Genomic DNA, 23,103 nt, shown 5'->3' with positions numbered 1-23,103 from the left:
ACTTAATTAATAGTCATTTTTTATTTCAACACATTAGTTTAATGTGATCAATTTATTGAAATATCAAAAATGTTAAAATATATTTTTGTAATTTTTTAATAGTTTTTATTTGGTAAGTCTCCCCCTTTCTTTCACTAGATTTTTCTGTTTATTTATAACTCTGCTTTGTTTTCTTTAGTCCCGCCTTAGTTAGCGTATTACCTAGCTGTTCCACCAGAGGGCCAATTTTACTGTCTTTACTATGTCATCTTGTTTTATATGAATAAAAATTAGATAATAGATTTATTTTATTCATCTGTGTGTGTTTATTTTGTAATGATCCTCATAATGGAAATCCAGTGTTGTTTTTTTCATTCTCAGTGTGAGGACAAAGTCATCACATAATGAAGCAGTTTTTCTGCCTCTATAGTATATGTTGAATTCACTACTTTATCGCCTGTAGGCAAACTTTAAACGCTGACACCTGCATGTGTGTGTGTGACCTACTCTAATCTGACACAACGCTAACACTGCTGTCCCCTGTTGTTTTCCTCCAGTCTTGTGTCCTACCTAAAGTACCAGGATGCCGAGGGCCACATTGTGATGGAAAATCCTGCCCCGAGAGGGCCTTATACCGACCCTCATGACCTCTGGCCCGAGCTGCATGACCTCCCCTCTTTCCCATTATCAACCATGGATCCTCACCATCACCATTATCTTGTTCACCTCGACTATGACTACTGCCTTTTGCTGAGCTTATCCTCTGTCCTCCTGCTCATACAAGTTCAGGCCAGACGCCGTTACTACAAACTGAAGTTGGGTGGTTTAGTCTCACTTCGAAGGACTTCACTTATAAAGCATGACATGCTGTTTTCAGTCACAGCACCACTTTGGTACAGGGATACAACATCATGAGTGCTTCTTCCTCCTTCTCTGTTTTTCCTTTATTTTTTTCCTTCTGTTTTTCCTTGGTTACTAACCTCATAACTATTGTCTTCATCAAATGATCAACTAATTTGAATACAAAAGCCATGCACCGTTTTCTGCCAACTTAGTACTGTAGCTCTATATGAATAACAACAAACAATTACAACTATTACGGGTGCAGTGCATTACACAGCTACTTTAACTGTGATCATTTCTCTGTTTTTCACAGCCTCAGATCCAATTCATTTCACACGTTTGTATGTCCGCGTGTACGTGAATGTGAGGAATTACCTCAGCCACCGATTTTTTTTAATTTATTTCCAGCAGCCATCCAAGCATCATGTCCTCTTCAGACTCACACAAACTCACAGGTATATTTCTGAATTTTCTCGGATATACTGTATCAGTACCTGCAAGATGAGCTCATACTAACAAAGGCGTGCATATTTGCATCATCACATATTTATGACTTTCTTTGCGCCATGTAAGTGAATGTTACATCATTAATAAACATTCTACCCGAAAGGTGTGTAAATGTGCTCTCTTTCTTTCACCCCTTCAAAATAAAAGTGTGGTAAAATGGACTTCTTTTGTAGTTTTTCTCTGTCTAGTAATTAAAAGACTTCTTTTGTAGTTTTTCTCTGTCTAATTAAAATATACTGTTTATACTGTTTTAGTTTCGATGCTCACTATGTGTACTTTTCAGTGTATGTGTGTATTTTCAGTTTTGAAGCGTTTGCTGCCACCTTGTGGAAGAGTAATTCATTGTTATGCCTGCCTTGTGCAAGACCAAGCAACACAAACCAGAAGACGATCAAACACTCCAGGAAAATAGCAGTGACTATAGGAGTGACTTCTCCTAATGCAGAAATAAAAATAAAAAAAATTCTGTTCTTGCTAAGGTTCCAAAGGCTCATTTTCGCTATTATTATTATGACTATAATTACCGCAATAGTTGTTCCTAAATTTCTGCATATAAATGAGACGTCGTCGTCATCATCATCATTCTTCATCATCTTCCCCCTCCAACTCCACCTGCACCATCATCACGTTGTTTTAGAGTAGTTACGTCACAGAGATGAAGCGGAACAAAAACACGGTAGCGGCGTGTGACGTCAAACACTGAAACAGTTCACCAGCTGTACGGAGTTATTCCTTGATGACGGCTCCACCTGGTCCGGATGAACGACTCAGATAGAAAGGTAAGTGACTTTGGAATTTACATTCCCGTCTGTTGGTGTTTTTATTTATTTATTTATTTGTTTATCTATTTTTATGCCTTTCAGCTATAAAGGTTAGACTTCTCTTAAAGTGAAGAAAAGTTGTTGTCAATTTATTTTCTTTTGCAGAAACTATTTTTTTTTAAACATAATGACCCACGTCTGACTGTGTTGACTCATTGAATCATATTTGACCATTTTAGGGTTTAAGGTACAGCTTCATTGAGACCAGGTTGAAGTTGTCCAGTGTCAGAGTAAATTCCTGAAACTGAAAGACAAGGTGAGCCACCTGTGGAGTCAAACTCAGGGTTTCTGTTTAATAAGAAATTAATTGTTTTATAAATGTTATGATCACACTGATACTTTACATGACTTCTTCTGTGACTTTGTTTTATTTTCCAGATTGGCCATCCTGAAGATCTTCAACACAGTAGGGAACCTCGTTTTTCTTTTATTCTCTGAGGCTTCCGTGCCGCTGCTGTGCTCTGATAGGCTGCCAAGCCTGCTGCTGTGCTCTGATAGGCTGCCAAGCCTGCTGCTGTGCTCTGATAGGCTGCCAAGCCTGCTGCTGTGCTCTGATAGGCTGCCGTGCCTGCTGCTGTGCTCTGATAGGCTGCCGTGCCTGCTGCTGTGCTCTGATAGGCTGCCGTGCCTGCTGCTGTGCTCTGATAGGCTGCTGTGCGTGTGTGCATTATAAACAGCACATTGCCATCTATCTGTTGTCTTGTTTGTTTCCTTTCTGTTTCTCCAGTCTTACATTTATAAACTGTGGAATCTGGGTTTTGGAGCCAGAGCCATAACCAGGAGGATGGTTAGCCAGTCAGTGAAGTCTGAAGGTGGATGGCTCTGTGCTCAAAGTTGTTGTGACTCTGGTCCCTTTTTAATGGTGTGGATCTGCTGAGTAAGTAGGTAAATGTTGGCTCTGGGTCTGAGTTGTGAACATGGAGGTTCAGTATTTGTAGCATAACGTAGGGCTCCATCTGCTGGAGGGAGCAATTGTGTGATCCATCATGGGCCATAAGGAGGCGACCAAACCACAATCTCACCTAGGGGGCCAAAATGGCTGGAGCCAACTCTGTGTATCTGAAAAATCTAATTATATTTGAATCAGGGTGTGACCTATTAAGTAGATATGCTGACATGTGCAAAGACAAAATGTTATTTAATCAAAATGACTTTATACAAAGCATTTTTATATAGACATAAATCTGTAAGCTACAGATTTCAGACATTCTCATCCATCAATGTTACATCTGCAATGTCTTAAAACTCACTGACAAGTAGCACTTAAAAAAAGTCACACAGCATCAGGTGTTCATGAAGTCAGGTGACTATAGAAAAATAAAGTCTGGTGTCAACATACATTGGTTTTTCTGATGTACTTTTTTTCACAGCTAACAGCGTTCTCACTAACTGACAAGTGCTTTTCAACCATATTACATGTACTATTTTCTATATTCTTGACTCCAAACTATACACAGTCACCAAACTACATTTGAAATACTTTTCTTGCTGAGTCCACATCAGAATTATTTTTCAAAGTCTACTATAAAAAAAAATCCAGTGTAATGACTGTACAGCAAAATGATAGATTGTGTGGACCATTACTACTTTATATGTTATTTATGAGCTTAAATTAAAAAAATTCTGGAACATAAAAAATCCTAGAAAATATACATGAATATATCCTTTATTAGCTTTATTTTACCTGTCACAGGGAATTTGTTTTAAACTTCTTGTGATAATAAAATAAAAACACCCCCCCATCTCTGCTTTATCCACTGAATCATTAAAGGAAATATGACGTTTGAGGGAGAACCAAACTTGTGCCTTCAATAGACTGTGTTTCTGACACTGTTTTCGTGAACTAATAAAATAATTAGCCACTCATCAGTGACCTTTCAATAGAAATGTCATCATAAATGCTTAGCAAAATGGCTTTGACCTCAAACAGCCAGCTAAAATGAATACAGCACATTGACTGTTGAGGAATTTTAATAAAGAACAGAATAAAAGTGATGTGAGTTCAATATTTCTATTTGCCAAAGATGATGTCAGACTACACACAACAGTACCTGTCCAAGGTGCTGAACTTCTTCATGGCTGAGGCTGAGCCATCTTCTCACATCAAACGTCAAAAATGGTAAAACTCAAACTCAAGTGTTTTAAAGAGTGCTTGCTTAAAAAAACAACAACAAAAAAACAAACCTCCGTATGATCTTTGACTTGATAATTCTCCATATTTATGTAACAGCAGATGAGACTGTCTCTATAGTCAACTGTTTCTTCACTGTTGATCTCCATGTTTCTAAACAGAATAAATATAATATTTACAATTTAAATTTGGGTAGAATCTATAAAACAAGTTGACGTTACAGGTGACAACAATGCGCATTTTTATATCTGAAAAAAGAGTCTAAGAGAATTATTAAAGTGAACAGTCAACAGAAACACTGGTGAATTTTTTTTTCTATAGCATTGTTTTGTGATAATTTTAATAAATTTGAACCTATTTAAGTTGTAAGTATTATTCTCTCATAAAGAAAGTGAAAACTTTGCTCCTAAGTGGAACGCATTGCTTTTTGTAAAAAATAAACAAATTATGGCCTAAGTGACAAAAGGCTTAATTTTGTCTAAAAGTGTCTTTATATATATATATATATATTTTTTTTTTTTGTCTTCTGTACTTGTACTTACAACGTAAAAAAAGAGATCTCCACATGCAGTACTACTTTCCTGCAACATTTACTTGTCCGACCAGTAAAGTGTGCTCACACAGACCCAGGTCCTCCTCTGCTGAAAACCTCAGAAAAAAACAACAAAAACAAACCAAAGAATAACAAAAAAAGTCTAAAGATATGTTATAATATTAATACTCAGAAATACTTTGGTGAAGTAGAAAAGAGGATACTCAACAAATACATAAGAAAACATGTGTACACACACGTATACACAATGTACTGCGTATAACAGTGCATCCTGAATATAAAAGTGTATTTAAAGAAAATAAACAGTCTGGTCTGGGCTTCTTCTCTGAATAGTATTTCCTGCGTTCACACTCTGCTGTTTTTGAACAGAACTGTTTTGCCACCAGTAGGTGGCGTTAGACCAGAGATCCGGCCTGGTTCTGTGCAGGCACCATGATGGGAACTCCTCCCATACGGGTGATGTTGGCAGCTGTCACCCCAGAGCTGGGCAGCGGTGGAGGGGAGGAAGCAGCCTGGAGCTGCAGCTGAGGCTGGCCGTAGGTCTGTGGAACCGTCTGAGCTTGGGGCAGCTGGGCGTAACGCTCCGGTCTGGGTGGAGACCCTCTGTGAAGGTTGGCTTCAGCCTGTTCATGTGGCAGGGTGTTGTTGTTGGTGAAAGTGAAGTGCGTGGGGGTGGAGGCGCCGTGATGGCGAGACGGTCGGTAGTTGGCCATGCTGCCGGTGGCCGTGATGATGGAGGCGGTGTCTGAATGTGGGCGCTGGGGGTACTGCTGCAGGTGGTGGTGGTTGTTGTGGTGCATGGAAGGATCTTTGTGGTGGGGGCTGGAAGCGATGGATGACAAGGTGCCGTTCTTGGAGATGATGTCGGAGCCCATGTTGCTCTTAGCCCAGGACACACGCTTGGGAGCCTGAGCGTCTTCCCTGGGGATGGAGAAGACGAGGAGTCTGGGTTTAACACTAGACTCCAAGCTTAGGTTCTTACTAACACTCATGTCAAACTCTAGTACTTGTGTATTGCAGTATTATACACATACTATGTTCATATAATTCCTCTTGTCTCCCCCTAGCCCCTCAATAAATTGCGATCTATAAAAATGTAAAAACCCACTGAGCCACGAAGTCTACATGCACTTGCAGTACTTCGACTTCAGTGAGAAGTTCTTCCCACACTGACGTTATATTTTTGGAGAATTAAATTCACTGTGTTGACACTGAGTAACAACTCACTTGATGTCATTGGCCATGTCGTCCTCGTGGTCTCGATGTCTCCTCAGCACAAAAAAGCCACAGACACAGAGGAGGAAGAGGAAGCCCACCACAGAGCCGATGGTGGCTCCCACGATCACACCCACCTTGGTGGCTGTGGTACACGAACACAAATGGTTAGAAGCATATAATACTACACGACAAAGTATAATGAGGCGGCTGATTGAAGTACATACAGCTGACGATGTCCAGGTTGATGATGCAGCTCTCCGACCCAGCAGAGTTACTGGCGGTACACGTGTACTTCCCTGACATGTTACTGCTCAGGTTGCTCAACTTCAGTGTTCCAGTTTTCTCGTCTAGAATGTTCCAGAATGTAGAGGATGAAGTCAGACGTGTAAACACTCATTGTTGCTGTAGTGGGATTACAGCTGAATTCAGTCATTTACTATAATATATAATATATACCATACTGTAATACATTTTATAAACATTTAAGTTTCTGATTTTGTAACTAAAATATAACTGTTTAATATATTTCAATTTTATTTAAATGTTGAATTTAAAATAATTTAAATAATAATATATATATATATATTTATTTAAATGATATTACTGTTTTTTTAACTAATGTTAAACAACTGTGATAATTCTTAAATATGATTTTTTTATTTAAATTAGTTATTTTGTACCTAGAATGATTTCAATATTTTTTAAATCATTTTTGAAAAACGTAAATACTGATATTGTACTGTGAGACACGCTGACATCAGTGAGCAGGCTCCACTCACTCAGCATGGGAGAGAAGAAGACTTCAGAGGTGGGGCTGGTCTTCCTCCACTTGTACAGAGGAAGTGGTTTCCCAGAACTGGACGTGCAGCTCAGCGTCACGTTTCCTTTCAGCACTGGCTTCCCTGAGACAGAGCACTTAGGAACATCAGGGGGCACTGCAGGAGGAAGATGAGATGAATAAAAACACTCATCCTGTTAGATTGCACACAACGACGGGTTTGCAGTTTGAATCTCACCCTTCACGTCCAGTGTCAGCTCAGCAGTGTAGCCAGAGTGATCAGGGATGATGACCTGGCAGAGGTAACGGCCGGAGTCTGACTCCTGTGTGTTGTTGATGTACAGAGACACGTCTCGTGAGGGCATGGTGGAGGTGAAACCAACCCGACCTTTGAACTGAGCGCTTCCCACGTTCATAGAACCCTTGGTGTATGAGATGATCTGGATGGAGTGGAAGGGAAAATATGAAACCTTTTCACCTCAGTAGGGGAAATTCAACAATGTACAGCTTCCCTGTCTGTATCTTTGACGTAAATAAATAATTGAGGAAATAATCTATAATTTATAAGAACTCCCATTAAAATCTATCAATCCGACTCTACAAAAAATAAACTAGAACCTGAATAGGAAGAGTATCCCATAAAGTAGAGTTAAAGTCATCATGTCCTGTCAGCTCAGCTGAGCTGCAGAGCTGTGTGCCATCTGCTCAGACTCTCTACACAGAGTTTCGTTCTTTTCATCCATCGTTTTGGCTCTAAATTAAGGGAAAGCCAACATTAAAGTCTCTTCTCTCCTGTTTTCCATTTGAGTCAGATCATCTTTTGAGACGTCCATCTGTTTGACTCAGGCTGACAAATGATAGTGTTGAAGAGAAACGTACTCAGCTGAACATTTAAATAGATTTTGTTTTCGCTCATTGCAGAATGAAACAAACCGTGACCTAAATATAATTTGACATGAACTTACACCTTTGGACTGAAACTATTAGAGTTTCTATAAAAGCTTAAAAACCTGTTTGACTTTGACATATTCAATATATGACAAAATGCATCACCTTTCACAACTAAATGACAACATTTTCCAAATTGTCCATTTGTTTCTTACCAGCTGGGTGTTGTTGGTGACAAGGTTCCATAGAATGGTGTTGGTGCTCAGGTCACTGCCTGGCACAGAGTTGTAAGAAGCCGTCAGCACCACCATCTTACCCTTGGTCACATCCATGTTGGTCTGTGGCATTTGGAGCTGGGCTAAGATACCTACAGAGAAAGATAAAGAATAAAGAAAAAACAACATTACATAAAATATTTATTTTGCTCTCATGCACCACAACAATTTATATTTTAACAAGTGAGATCTATACCAGATGGATTTTTAGATAATATTCAGAGAATATATGTTTGTAGAAATGGGCATCCATAACATGGAATAAAAAAAGAGATGATTTGATTACGGTATTGGTATTGTTTCACATGAACTCATTAATAACAGTAAAAAAAGTTGTATTTATCTGTACACATATTTTCCTAATATAAATGGTTTAAAGTTAATTATCATGCAATAAGTATTTATTGCTCTTGTCGTTTTGCCTCCGGTGTAGTGTGGGCAGTCTGGGTCAAATGTAGTGTTCACCTCTAACCGGTGGGAGGCAGCAGAGTCAAAACAGAACTGTCCCTGAGAAGAAAACAACCATTGCATTTTTTTAAACCCACTTTTCCCATTTTGTTTTATTTTTATTTTAGAATTTATAAATGAGATAAACCACTCTGTTTCTTGTTGGCAGATGTAGACAGAGTTAAACTGTGGAATGGAAACATTATCTGACAAATTCCCTTTTTGTTTTTTTCACCTCTATTTTTGATCTGTCACTCACTTCCTCTCGACACCTCTTTTTGAAAATCTGTAACAAAGGCATCTCGAGAAGAGGAATTCTTTTAGCGTGTTGTGTGTTTGTTAATGGGAAACAACACATTAAATATTCAGTCTGTCCCTCTGTCTCTGCACTCTCTGTGTATCTGTTCCAACTAACCGCTCTGACAGACGATTACATTACATTTCTTTAAATTGTTTACAAACTGCAGCCAAATGAACACTCACTCACCTCAGCCGTCCACGGCTGTGAAGGTAAGATAAAACCACAACTGACTGTGTGGAGCAGGGACACACAACAACACTGTTGTCCCTCACCCTCACAGTCACCAGTCTGTTCACAGTCACACAAATGTCGTTCAGAAACGTAGTCGGAAGTTGGATTCAATATAAACTATTCAACTATTATTTATTTATAAGGGAAAAAAGAAATCACACAACAGAGGAAGGAGAAAACCAAAATGAAATAAGGAATGTGTATTTTAGGTCTTTGTCAATATTTACTTTTTATAGCTCCTCCAAACAGAGTTCTGTATTGAAATTGATCAGAATTTCATCACATAGCACGTTCGATACTACTGCTTCAACAGCCAACAGTAAATGATAGATGAAGCAAAGTTGTCTGAATAACCCCAAGACTGTGGACAATAAACAGAGTCAAAAGACTAAAAATGATGTTTGACATTGTATCCTCTGAACAGGTGGACTGATAATGTCCAAACAACAGGAGGCTGTGTTCTGCTGAATACTTGCTCTGTTGTTTCCAGCATGGTTTTTCTGTTGATAGTCTCGGCAGTCACCTGGACCTGATACATGTCAGAGTGTGGCTGGAAGTAAAGCTGTCTGAAAGTATGACACCAAGATAAGAAAATATTCCAGAAAGTGTTTTAACGATTAGAGAAAAAGATTTTCTCTCCCATTCTCTCACCCTCCCTCGCTCTCCCTCCCTCACTCTCACTCTCCCCACATAGAGAGGTAACGGTATCAGTTTCTCTGTCACCATGGAGACGGATAAAGTGGATAAGTGACGGTCAGAGATCACATGTGTATTTCTCCTTTGGGAACTTTTTAACTCAGAGACATGAATTCATTCATTACTAAGTAGACAGAGATGAAAATGTTAATAGAAATGGCAGAGAACAAGTGTAGGAACGTACAGAACAGGAGAACACACCAACGACGACGCTTGGCATCAGTTTCCTTTCAGAACAATGGAGGACTGTGAGCTGGACTGTTTCAAAGAGTGAGTGAGAAGATGTCATAGGGTAATGACAGGGTAACAACCATAATGGGATGAGTCCATGCATCGCTACAGGTGACTTAAAATATGGGGCAAAGAAGCTTCATAAGCCAATCGAGACTCATCGAGTCCTATGCTAAAATTAATTTTTCTTATTAAAATCTGCCGTTGTGCACAGTCCAAAGTGTCTAGCTGCCTGCAAAAGCACAATAATTGCTGGGTTCCTGCAGAAAGTTTGACAGCATGACGGGTGAAGGACAGGACAGGCCTACCTTTCTGTTACACTGATCTACATGGACTGGATGAATGATTGACATACAGGGACGTTAGGTCTTTAATTCACATGTCGCAAAAAGCTAACAATTAAATGTGTGGAAAATGAGTTTGATTTGATTTTTAACAATGACAACGAACACAAATGAGTACAAATCATTGTGTTTTACAGAGAATTTTATAAAAGAATAAACGCGGCGATGAGATAAACGACAAGGCCACAGGGATCACATTAATAACATTCAACTCCACTCTCTTCATTTGGTCACTGAAGGTTAATCTTCCAAACTGTGACAGGTCTGAAATCTGGTCTGGAGGCTCGTACAGAAGACTGATGGTGAGGCAGATGGGAGTCAGTTTCCTTAGAGTGAAAAAAAAAATGAAGGTAGTAATGATGAGGTCTGGGAGGGTTTTACTAAGTCTGATTAAAGAAGGTGGTTCATGGTTCACTGGCTTCTGTTTTCAAAGGTGAGAACACTTTGTAGCAGGATTTGAAATGAAAATAATGGGATCAGGGAAGAGGACTTGATAAGTTCTGGAAGTCTTCAACAGCCGTGTTTTCCATCATTCAAACTCTCTGCTGATATTAAAAGGTGAAGTTCTGTTGAGGTTTAATGTTTGTGCTTTAAGGTTGACCTCAGCGTAATAGTGTTTTTTCCATTAAAGCTATATGTAAACGAGGCTAACAGAGCAGCCACTAGGAGCTTTGATTGGTCAACGTGTGTTGTCAAAGGTCAAACTTGTGTCAAAATGTAGAATACATTTTTAATCAGTGGTGATCACGATAGTGGTGAGAAAAAAAAAGAGAGACAGTAGTCCCAACAGATCCTGCTCATGGCCTTGATGATAGTATGTTGTGTGTATGGTCCTTCCCTATAATTACAGGAAACACTTTAAAATAATCATGTTTACTTCTGTGGGCCTCACTGTAGATAAAGCAGATGTACGAGCACACTTTGATGAGGGTATATTTAACCCTAGTGTCTTTCATGGATCAACGATGTGGGTGTGGTTGACCAGTGGCTTCCTCTGCTGTGTTATCAGCTACTTCAAAATTAACATCTCTAACAACATTGAAGCCACAGCGCCTGATGATGGCAAATGGGAATGTCAGTGGTATGTGTGTGTCGGTCCATCCTAATCACACTGTCAAACAGAGGGAGAAAACCTAACAATATAGATTTGAGGATGAAGAGATGACAATGGGTGATTAAAAAAATGTGAGGCACAGGAAGAGGAAGTTGGATATGATCTGAGGCTTAGAAGAAGCACCATTTGAAAAGATATATTCCTGGAGATAAACTTAGACTTTTCTCTGGAGGCTGGGCGGAAACGTAACACTACTCTGTCACTAAAGCAATGTTTATAGACTAACTGAATTGGTGGTTGAAATGACTGTCCCGAAACTGAGGCCAACAAACATTTACTTCAATCCCGACGTCTAAGGGAGTGCTGCAGTTTCAGGTTTTGGAAGTCGACATTACACCGTGCTCACTTTCCACTTCTTTACAGTCTACCAATCAATCTCATATTGACTCTTTTCTATTCCTTCACCCTGGCTCATTTGCTATTTTCTTGGCAGGTAACAAGGCATAATGGTATAGATTTCTGAGCTTTAAAATATAATTTTTTTTAATGTATAAGGTGAAGATGTGAAAAATATGTTTTGACTGATTTATGTTCCTTTAATGAGAAAAGTTTGAACTGAAGTCGATTGAAGCCAGAGTTTTTAAGTTATGCCTCCTCTGGCCAGTAGCGGTAGTAGTTTCACCCAAAAAAAAAGAAAAAAAAGAAACAAGATTTAGGATTATTTAAGAGCTACAGCAGTCTGCCACATCATGTGCGTCATAGCTGTACTACTTTCCCACATAAAGTACTCATTCATGTGTATGTGTGAATATTTTATGGTCATGTTCAGACGTGCTACTGATTAATTGTGATTTCATTTTTGTTGTAGTGGAAAAATAAACATAGTAAATAGCAGTTTCAACATAAAATCCTTTCATTTTTTATGTACTGTATGTCTTACTTTATTCAAAGGACTAGTTTAAAGAGAGAACATTACATTTAATGACTGGATTTAAACCCAGTACCCATTAGTTCCTGTGAGATCTTTTGTCAAGTGCAAATTTACTGGCACATTATGTGCATACAGAAGAAAAGCATTTTATCATGAATAATGAATGGTAGACGAGTGAGACGGGGGAAAACACCACTAAAACTGTGTCCCAGTCCACATGGTATACAAGTAAGTAACAGCTATAATTTAGTCATTCAGAGCAAAAAAAAAAACAAAAAAACAACAACAACCAAACGAACCATGGAATCCATTACAAAGGAAGGATGTATAACACTTGACAAATAATAAGCGGCTGGCCCTGATATTGATCCAACTTTCATCCAGATCAATGGTCATGCTCAAGTGATTTCTCACTACCTCTGATTACAGCATAAATATTTCCACTATATCCTAAAATATTTTTTCCACTCACACACACACACTTATTGTCATTCACATAGAGGACTTAGAGCTCATCATCTGATAACTGCTCAAGTCCAGTGTAATTAAAGCAGAGACACAGTGGTGGGACCCACGTAGAGAAGAATGTGTCATCTCTGTCCCCGAGCTGCAGAACCAGCAGCCCCTCATCAGTTGTGTATATCAGGAGAGAAGAAACAGGAGAAAGGAAGGAAAACAGTTTAATTGGGGAAGCAGAGATAGTGTGAGGCCAGGAGGGTCAGACATTAGTGTGTGTGTGACTGTGTGTACTAGTGTGTGTGACTGTCAGTTGTTTACATCATTCTGTATTCTGTTGCTTTATATATAAAAAAAACCCCTCATGATACATATCTCCAGTGCTGGACTCCTTCATCTCCGTCACGATGTAGATCCATACTGAGCGCTTCAAGGACCAAATGCTCCCTTCGACCTGACTGCTAAACAAACTGCTTGATGTGCAGGCTGTACTCCGGCAGCAGCTCTTATTGACCTTAGTGTAACAATATTTACAGTTATACCCATGGCTACAAGCCATGTATACATGCACATAATAATGTGACGTGGAGCCTTCACGTCAGTCAGTGTTGGACACAACTAATAAGCTACACACACGTTAAAGGCACCTTTGTACTTAAGTGTCAATTATTCAACCTTTCAAAGAGTGGAAAGAAAATATGCTTCGCCCACAGTACGCAAGTCACACAGACTTTTTTTCCTACTTAGGTTTCTTATGTACTGTACATTGTACTGTATTGCAGTCTGTACATCCACTGAGTGTCTGTGTCCAATTAGAGTCAGTGCATCCTTCTTTGTGGTATTAGATGTCAGTTACTCAGATTTGACTATTATGATAGTGGGAGGAGCCATGGGAGGAGTTATCCAACCTTTTTTTTCTCCATAATATCACTCTCAACTTGTGCCTAGTCTGGGTGTTGAACCATGGACCAATCTTTACATCTATGAACTTTGCAACTGGAATGTGCAAACAGACTTTGTTTACTGGTGGACAGAGACGTCCATCACTGCTCTCATCACTGTTGCAATATATTTTTGGCTCAGCAGTGTTCAGCTTTTGTGTGATGTAGTGACTTCTGATGGCAGCTGAGCGTTCAGTAAGAACACACTGCTCAGGTTAATTGGATCTGCCCTCCATCTGATCAAGACGTCATGAGAAGTGCCTCAGAGCAGAAATTAGTAAGAGTCTGTCAATTGACGGAGCCTGAAGTTCCTTTTCATGACAAACTACAGACACTGGAGCAACCATTTTTTTAACATGACGCCGGTAAAAAATGAACTTCCAGCCCAAGCTGTAGAAAAAAAAAAACTCTCTAGGAGGTGTCTGTTTTATTTTTCTTCTGATAAAAAAGCACGGGACAACACAAAAAAACAAAAGACAAAATTCCAGGTTGTCTGTGAAAAAAATCAAAGACATCCCTGAAGCCCTTTGGACAAACACACACTTCCTGTCTATTGTTGTTGATGGCAGGGAGGAAAAAGCTGTGCGTCCTGATTGTACCGTGGAGAGACCGTTGGTTTCAGGATTACACTGTTAATGTGAAGTCAGACAGGAAGTAGAACCGAAGTGACATATCATCACACTGAGACAGTGAACAACACGCCTCAGTTTTAATAATTTTAAAATAATTTTCAGACACAGTTCTGTTTCTCACTACTAGAAATACACTATTCCAAAAATACATTGACTGGATTTGCATTGTTTACTTTGGCTTCAGATTATGACTTGAGTTCCTTGCAGCATCACTTCAGGCAATCACAAAGTATTTACCCCTATTAGGGAACTCAATTATAGTGACACTGTATATTTGAACTTTTAAACTTTAAATACAATATTTTCTTTTTTTCAGAGTACAAAGTACAGACTGCAGAGTTTACAAACTACTGTTTTCTGGAATAAACTCCTGCCCTATGTTTGACTTAAGGGACAGTGTTCTTTGAGTTCAATGCCCTCCTCGTCTAAGTATTGGCAAATTTATATACAATGTATACAAATGTATATTATTAAGTTATTTTTTATATAACTTAATGATACAGATTCAGTATTTGGTATTGTTTTCATGGTTCATGGTAGCCTATTTCGGAACAACTTAGTAGTATCAGTGGAGTATTTTTAGGAAAAAACTTACAGTTCACTTCTGTGCAGGGGTCTATTGGCTTTCTTTTGTATATGTGTCTTAATGCAAGTTCAATATATACGGTTTATCTGAATAACAAGCCTCACTTTCTGTTTAATTCAAATAACACATGCTTGGCTTGTAATATGGCTAAATCCATTATATGAAGGGTATCATCTTTACTTTAATATTTTTAGTTTTTAATTAACCTTTGTTCCTGTGAGCTAAGCCTCCTATGAATAAAGTCGAAATGTCACGAATACTTTGGTAAAAAATTAATTTCTTCACACGAAAGTACCTAAAAAACCAGCTTGAATCTACAGTAATTAATCCCCACACTTGTGCATAAGAGTCATTAGGCACACTTAATGTGATGTTACATTCAACTTAATTACTAATGGTACTCAGCTCATCATATTACCTTACTGCCATCGCCACTATTTGCATCTCACCTTTAGCACTAACAATGACCTGCACACTTGATTAGTTCACAGCCACAGTGACAGCCACAGACATCAATCCCCAACTATATGAACAGAGGACAGGTGACACAATCTTCAGGTCTATCAAGCGCTTTCCCCTCTTCCCTACAAGCTGACATGAAAGAGATTGAATGGGTTGACATGGGCAGCAGCAGCCCCCAATCTGGCAACCTGGGTATCATTCCTCCACTTTAATCAAAAGATGGAGAACATTATGCAATGACTTGACTCTGATCTGTCAAGAAAGATAGACGAAGGTGTGTCGACACCAGTGGATGAGCGTGTGTGCGCCTGTGTGTGTCAGTGACATTCTGTATGTGATGTGCATGTGTCAGCAGATGTCATTAAAGAGAGGTGGTGGAATGGTTGGTGATGGATACACAGGTCTGTTGAAACAGGAGCTGAGTTTTTAGTCAGAGATGAGTAAAGTAAGGCTAGCAATGTGATTACTTTGTTGTAAACAAGTGTGGCGTGTGTTTGTGTACCTGCAACACATGCACAAATGTGTGTGTTCTGTGTGCTTTCATTTGATGTGTTCTCCTGGCATCACTTTCCATAATGCATTCCGTGCTGGCTGCCAGTCAGGTGCAACCAGGACAAAAACAGACACTAAAGTGGAATTGATAGGATACAGATACACATAAACTCAACCTCCATTTTAACTCCAGTGACTTCTTCAAATTTTAATAAGCAAAAAAAGAAAAAGAAATGGTGCAGGAAATCAACTAGTCCTTGGGGATCTGGTAAGCTCTGGGGTGTAGCTGTTTGAAGGACGAAAGGAAGATTTTTGGGTATGAAAGCAGTTCTTTTGGCACTGAAACGGAGTCCCGTAATGGTGCCATTTGGTCTTCCTATGGTGCTGTGCACACCCTTCAGTCAGTCTGCCGTCCCTCTGTCTCAGATCTAGAATGAGCAGATGTTGCTGTGTGGATGGTTAGCTTACACAGTGTGTGTTCATGTCGGTTTACCTGCCTTATTAGGTAGATATGTCCAAGACAGGCGTATTCTCTAAAGCCAGCAAACGTTCTGACAATCATCTGACTTTTTTTCCCTTCAAGTTCATTTATTTTATTAAAGGAATGATATTATTATCATCCCGCTAATCTTGGATGTCTTATATATTTAGGGACCTAAATCTATGTTGCTGAAAATGTGTCTACATAATTAGGAGCCCAGTCTTGTATACCCTTGAAATAACGTGTGAGCAGAAAAAAAGAGGAGGACAGTACTCAGAATCAAAGGTAAGGGCTCTGCAGAGACAGAGAGACAGAGACATTCATCTTGTTTTGACACCCAGGCTGATAATGTGCAGGGTCAGAAAGGAGGGAGGAATCAGAGACAGAGGGGAGGGCGTTCAACACTACCTGAAGATGAGAGACGTCTTAACATGATCATTTGACCTGAAATCTGGAAGAAACTTTCTCTTTTTTGTCAGATGCCATTGCAACGGTGACTCTCACAAATTAATTTAACATAGTTTTATGTGTTGATTCAAGAAAAAAGCAGCACAATATTGATCAGTAAGAAGTACTAAAAGGTCTCACTGACTATGAGCGGGTGTAGAATAGTACATATAATAATGAAGTGTTCTATTCTATTTCCATTTAACAAAGGATGGTGTGAGCAGAAGAAGAAAAAGGATAACAATTACATCTATTCTTCACCAGCTGACTGATCTGCTTTAATCCAAACAACCAGAATATAACCTTGGTTTAAAAGATTAAGTTCCTCAAAAGCAAAGCATTTGAGTTTTATTTTTAATGCCGGCAAATACATAAACGTCACAGACGGCCCCATAGGTTGAGTTGTAGGATTGCATGCAATCTAGGCATTATTTCTGTTTTCTACACAATCCTCACAATCTCTGTATAAAATGTCCCTGAAAAATAATAATAATACAATATTTCAATATAAGTTTAACATTGCTCAACTAAAGAGTGGATTAGAAATGACAGAAATATAATAAATAAATCCTTTGGTCTACCATGAAAACACCATGAAAACAAAATTAGATGTATTTGGTTATAAAAAAAAAACATTAAACATTTGATCTGTTTCTGCAATAATAATACAAATAGTGCAAGTATTATACAATATTATTATAATTGTGGATGAGATCGTGTTGAATCAATGTCCAATTCACAAGAAAATTAAGGGATGGCTTTACTCTGTGTTCTTGAATGAACTAGCAGTAGAGCTAGTTGAGCTGAGACTGAGCGTTGGTCTCAGGAGAAACACAAAGACAGAAGGGAAAATACTAACATCCATCCATCATAAAGAGTGACCTCAAGTCCAAATTATAATAATAGCAATTGCTTTATGTAATGATATGGCCACTGTATATACGGCAGAGCACAGAGGGGTGTGAGTCAGTGTGGGTATAACTGGAGTGTGTGAAAACCCCAGTGATAATGGAGCCCTGGGGAGAAAGCCTATATTTATGCTATAATTGATATTGTTGTTGGAGATAATTATCCCACTAACGTCTCCGCCTGTGACATGAAGCCAGATATTACTACGCTAATGGCAGCAACTGCACTTATGGCACTGTTCTCAGTAGAAGTTCTAACAATTAATTACCTCAGTTCACTCTTGTCTTTACCTGAAGATGAATCTCAACTCCACAAAGACCAGTAGTTTCATTTTACTAATATCCACCATCTCACTCATTCCACTCAAAGTCTGCATATCAGGGTAAAGTACAATGCCACACTATCAGTGACATTCAGGTGGCATAAATCACAGTGGTCATAGTTTTATGTTTTACACTGTTGAAAAATGAGAATCAATGGTCCTCCAGGCTGAACCTTTTTAAAGCTTAGTTGACATGCTGTGAGCGCCACCATGTCTTTTGTTTCTATGCCCCAAAGATAAACTGCAGGTCAAGTAATTATATTATTGTCATTAAGATTAATAGACTTCCTTCATCTGTTGCTAGATCTATTGATTTCCTAGCAGGGAGCTGCTACCTCTCTGTATGGCCAGTCTGAAATCATTGTCCTTCGAGAGATTAACACGAAATGATCGTCTAATTTTTCTAATTATCTGAAAAAGGTCTCTTGGCTCAATTTATTTCAGATGATCAATGAACCAGGCCCGTAATTCAATTATAGATTGAATTAAATTCCAATTTGTGTCATATAACACTTTTCTACACTTTTTTGCTCACATTCCTTTTCAATTGATTAAGCTGCAAACACTAACCAATAGGAAGGCTCTCAAGAAGGTCTGGTTAATTTATATGAAATTCCAATCATTGCTATTGAGTAGTGGTTAATGAAGCTTAAAGCTTGCCTGCACTGGCTTTCTAGACCACAAATAAAACTCAACAGTGTTACATTACCAGGAGGCATCCAGAGAGACCTCACAGCACTGTCTGCTGGAAAATATGGTAATGACTTGACAGTCAGGTGCATTTGTTTGCTGTATACACTCAAGATTTTATTTAGAAAATATCCAATTTTCTGTCACTCTTTTGCTATAATGGATGCATTTAAGCTGTGTTAGGTCTTCAAAGGGACAGTGCACTGTGAATGCACTCCACCTCTTGTGAGAAGGATGCATCATAAAAGGGTGTGGACAAAGGTGTCAGACTAAAGCCTCCTTCTCTCATCTCGGCTGCACTCAGAGCTGATTGGTTTAGACGGCACAGCAAGGAAGCCTATAATAAACCCATGCCAAGCCTTGACATACCTAATCCTATCAGTGTTCAAAGGCAGTGCTAAAGGTAACGCTCCCCAAAGAGACAGGCACATCTGGTGCTGGGGTGGAGGTTAGGGCTGCAGCAGCAGCAGATGGACTGGGAGTCAAGAAAAATATGTACAGCGACACTCAACTGTGACCAACATCCACCTGCTGCCACATGTACAGCTGACGAAGCTTCAAGCCATAAATAAAAGCGAGTGACAGTAAACATGTCACTGATGGAAATCTAATTCTCACTGAGAAATATTAGCAGCTACTGGTACAGTGAAGCACAGAGTTATCGGATCACATCAATCTCCAGTTAGCTGTCAACCTGTCATCATTAGATGACAAGATCTACTTTGAATACAGGAGATGGCTGTGTTCACTGTTCGTGAAACAGAGCAGGCATGAAGAGAACACAAAAATAAACATGTTGAAATGATCTGTTTTGACTGTAACTTAAAAACTGTCAGGTCTATCAAGGGTTTGATGGAAAATACATGTTGCTGTTGTTAAAGTGCTCCAAACACCTGTCTTAAAAATGAATGCATCCCACAGTCTCCTAAAATCCTGTGGGATACACTGAAATCAATTCATGATTTCATTCAGTGTCATTTCCATGTAGTTCAAGTAGTTTATGAACAACCTATGACTCAACAACAACACGTCAATAGAAACAAAAAAGCAGTTTCCATGTGTGATGTCACAACCAAATATTATCTTTAGTACTTTAGAAATACAAGAGATGGAGCATTTAGCCACGTCCTTTGGTGACTGCTGAATTGTTTTGCTAAAACAAATGAACAGTGGCACTCCTTTTGTGCAGACAGAATGTCATAACTATTCAGTGAACACAATAGCACGATAAAATGTTGCATAATGGAACTGAAAATTGCACCATGCTTTAGCGAAGAAGATGAAGTGGTTGTGAGCTTGATGGCAATTGTTATTCTCTGGAATCTGCAAGAGGCTTGGAAGTTGGTGACGATTAGGCGACTATGTACCCTCTAATTGGTTCAACCAAACTGGTTATTGACATAAAAGTTTTGCTTTTATAATAATCAAATATTGTTGCACTGGTAAATTGTTGTTTCTCTCACTCCTAGTTTTAGCTGAGAAACATCGTGTATTGGAGTTACAAATTGTGAAACTCTATTTTCAGTTGTCAAATATGACTCGACTCTAAGAAGGACTCAAAATTTAAAAAAAAACTAATTAAAGTCTTAATCCACAACAAATCTGTAATGCAATCACAATTCTAATGTAATATATGAGAAGGAATTATGAATATCTGATGTGTGATAATCCCTGCTGTGGGATGATGAGTACACTGGGATAATTCTGGCCCAATAACAGAGTTAGACTGAAAAACATATAACCGATACTGTGGTTCACAAATTAATATATTTATTTTCATATATTTAGCAGGAAGATTAAGTAGATGTTATATTATTCAGTTTTAATTTTAATGAACTGTTACTGATTTAAAGAGTCATCCAAACTGATGACAGCTGTTGGTATTTACTTCTAGCCTTTGTCTGGTGTTTGGTTATTTTTGTGAAGCGATTTAGTGCAAATATGTGTAGTTTTTATTTTTTCTTAGTTTAAAATGTTTTTATGAATGACGAAACTTAATAACAATTTTTTTCATAATTTTCCATTTCATATTAGGAGATGAACGTGCAATGTCTGCTTGATCCTCAGGTCTGAGGCTGGATGTTATATTAAGTCTGTTGTTTTCATGACATTTAGAAACACTTTAATTTTCAATACACCAATACAATCTCCATTACACTATCTGAGAAAAACTGACACTAATTCAGAACAATTTACTTTAATCAGTTTACGTTAAATGTCAGCTGAGACATTTGCTGGACTTAATGTTTGTCCTACACCTGCAGGTGAAAAAGACACCGCTGCCTTTTCCTGCTCGATAATGATCTTCTTGACGGTGCCTTTAAAGGCACAGGCTTTCACGTAGTAACTCTCTTCACCCCTCTCTCACTGAGACAGGTAGCTGCTGTTTGATCCAGTTCTTCAGCTCCAGTAAAGACCTTCATACCTTTCTCTCTTCCTGGTAATAGACTCCAATTTCTAAATCTAGCGATTGTATGAGCTGCATTACCCAGCATCCCTTAGGACAATGAACAATGGGGATCTGACTGCAGTCTCCAGGCACCTGTGCACTCAGGCACAAACAGTCGTGCACACACAACTTACTCCATGAGTCCAGATCAAAACTCTTTACAATTCAGTGAAACTGTTAGGACAAGGATCCTGCTGCAGGAAGGAAGGGTGTGGTACAGGCCTCACAATGACTGTATTAACAATCACTGCACAGTTCAGTACAAGCTCGGTGGCGGTTGCAGAGACACAGCCCATACCCTTAATAAATCCATCAAGCACAAAAGGTTACATGGTATTGATTTTTGCCAGCTGAGGTTTCAACCAGAGAAACAGTCACTTCTCCATGTGTCCTCTGAAACCTCTGGACAGGTTCGTTCTTTTCTCCACACAGAAACAGCAGTGGAGCCTATTCCCCACCATCGGCCGTTCATATTGAGATGCAAACAAGACAGAACCTATTTATTAAGTTGCTGGATAAGCATTATCGGTGGGACTGATCACCGCGGGCGTGACTGCTATTGGATAAACTGGGGAGCGACGACAGGAAGAAGGAATGTTCGGGAAGGCCTTATCTAAGAGCGCCAGGCGGTTGTGACGGGAAGTGGAATGTCAGGAGGGGAAAGAGGAAGTAGGCGGGGATGTGTCTGACAAACACACACACGTAGAGAGGTGTGCAAAAATGCACCGATCCAGGGTTGGTACAACACCAATCTATTTTCTGCCTCTGCTCTCACCTTCATTTCCTCTATCTCCCAATTAAGTTTCCTTCATTCTTCGTCTCACTCTATTTCCCCACGTCTTTATCAGCTGCTTTTAATGGAATGTGGACAGACAAAGAAAAATTGCAGCACTTTTTTTCCCTTGTTTTATGTGAATATCAAACCGCAGGGAAAAACGTTGTTTTAAATGTACTAAAGACTATTTATGTTGCTCTTCTTTAGTCTTCATACTTCTTCTCTCACACCTGAAGCTCTTCTTGATGCAAGGTAACCAGAGATTTAGGTATTGAAACTAGTGGATTTTAGTGGCTGATAGAAATCCTACAGCTGTACCACTAAGCCCCTGAACTGCCATGTATTTAATAAAAAGCTCACATCTGAATTTAAGTATTCTAGCCTATGAAAAGGTCAAAGGATGAAATTCAGCAACGCAAATCCATGTAAATCTCTCACTTATCTCCATCTGGATTTATTCTGGATAACAAACTTTTTGAAATGAAGACCTCAATTCAATATAATATCACTCTCTGATCTATTGGTCATTTTTAATCTAAATATTAACAGTTTTATAAGAATATATTTCCATTGTTAAACATATCTTAAGTTTAGGACAAAGTTAAAGAATCCCGAGTCAGGAGGTTTATCTTGGATCTTATTGCCAGTATGGCAGAATGGTAAATGATGGTAATCACTGAGCCAATGATGAAGTAAAAATAACTTTTTCTAAGCCATTTAACCACACTCAGTCATCTCATGTCCTGGTCCAATTACAGGGTGAAATGAGAGCAGTCACAACCTAATGGTGCATCATTTTCTCATTAGGAGTGAATGAGTTACCGCTCTGTAAAGCCTATGGCCGATTACAAAAGAATGTTGCAACAAACGGCTGGGGCTGTGAAGGACTCGATGGTAAATATTTTATCAAATATTTAACCTGACAATTTTGCAAAAATTGATATCCACGAGCTGATGAGCTTGTTAAAAAAGAAAATCAACACTGTTCATTTTAACAGTTGTTTACTGTCAGCTTTGGAAGTAGCATTAAAAGGGTGAGAGTCTGACCCACAGACACACAACTCTCACTGACACAGCTTCGTCTGCCAGTGTGTGTCCCTGTGCGCTGGTCTGTGGCCCACTGTGTGAAATAATGCATGGACACCTGAGATGAGTCGCTTTCTGTCTAGTCTTTTTCTGAGTGGTCTGAGTTGGATTTATCTCTTCATGACCACCTTTCTTTTTGTGTTAACT

The 23,103-nt window shown here is 38.9% G+C and overlaps 3 protein-coding genes across 3 annotated transcripts in view; 2 read left to right on the top strand and 1 right to left on the bottom strand.

Moving 5' to 3' along the window:
- The window catches only part of fez1 (fasciculation and elongation protein zeta 1 (zygin I)), an 11,890-nt gene extending 10,678 nt beyond the window's left edge, over positions 1-1,212 (top strand). Inside the window, exon 11 of the mRNA XM_017041431.2 lies at positions 537-1,212. Within this exon, the coding sequence (XP_016896920.1) occupies positions 537-553 (17 nt within the window). The 3' untranslated portion in view covers positions 554-1,212. The remainder of the gene's footprint in view (positions 1-536) is intronic.
- Positions 1,213-3,269: 2,057 nt separating this feature from the next.
- Positions 3,270-23,103, bottom strand: part of esama (endothelial cell adhesion molecule a) — a 35,577-nt gene continuing 15,743 nt past the window's right edge. Inside the window, exons 2-7 of the mRNA XM_008332479.3 lie at positions 7,934-8,085; positions 7,069-7,270; positions 6,832-6,987; positions 6,277-6,399; positions 6,062-6,194; positions 3,270-5,755 (exon numbers count right to left, since the gene is read on the bottom strand). Coding sequence (XP_008330701.1) covers positions 5,230-5,755; positions 6,062-6,194; positions 6,277-6,399; positions 6,832-6,987; positions 7,069-7,270; positions 7,934-8,085 — 1,292 coding nt within the window. The 3' untranslated portion in view covers positions 3,270-5,229. The remainder of the gene's footprint in view (positions 5,756-6,061; positions 6,195-6,276; positions 6,400-6,831; positions 6,988-7,068; positions 7,271-7,933; positions 8,086-23,103) is intronic.
- The window catches only part of robo3 (roundabout, axon guidance receptor, homolog 3 (Drosophila)), a 189,914-nt gene continuing 188,422 nt past the window's right edge, over positions 21,612-23,103 (top strand). Inside the window, exon 1 of the mRNA XM_017041838.2 lies at positions 21,612-21,805. The gene's annotated coding sequence lies outside the window, so the exon portion shown is untranslated. The remainder of the gene's footprint in view (positions 21,806-23,103) is intronic.

The sequence above is a fragment of the Cynoglossus semilaevis genome, chromosome 19 (genome assembly GCF_000523025.1).
Source record: "Cynoglossus semilaevis isolate Cse_v1.0 chromosome 19, Cse_v1.0, whole genome shotgun sequence".
NCBI classification, from domain to species: Eukaryota; Metazoa; Chordata; class Actinopteri; order Pleuronectiformes; family Cynoglossidae; genus Cynoglossus; species Cynoglossus semilaevis.
This window is presented reverse-complemented; position numbering and strand designations above follow the sequence as displayed.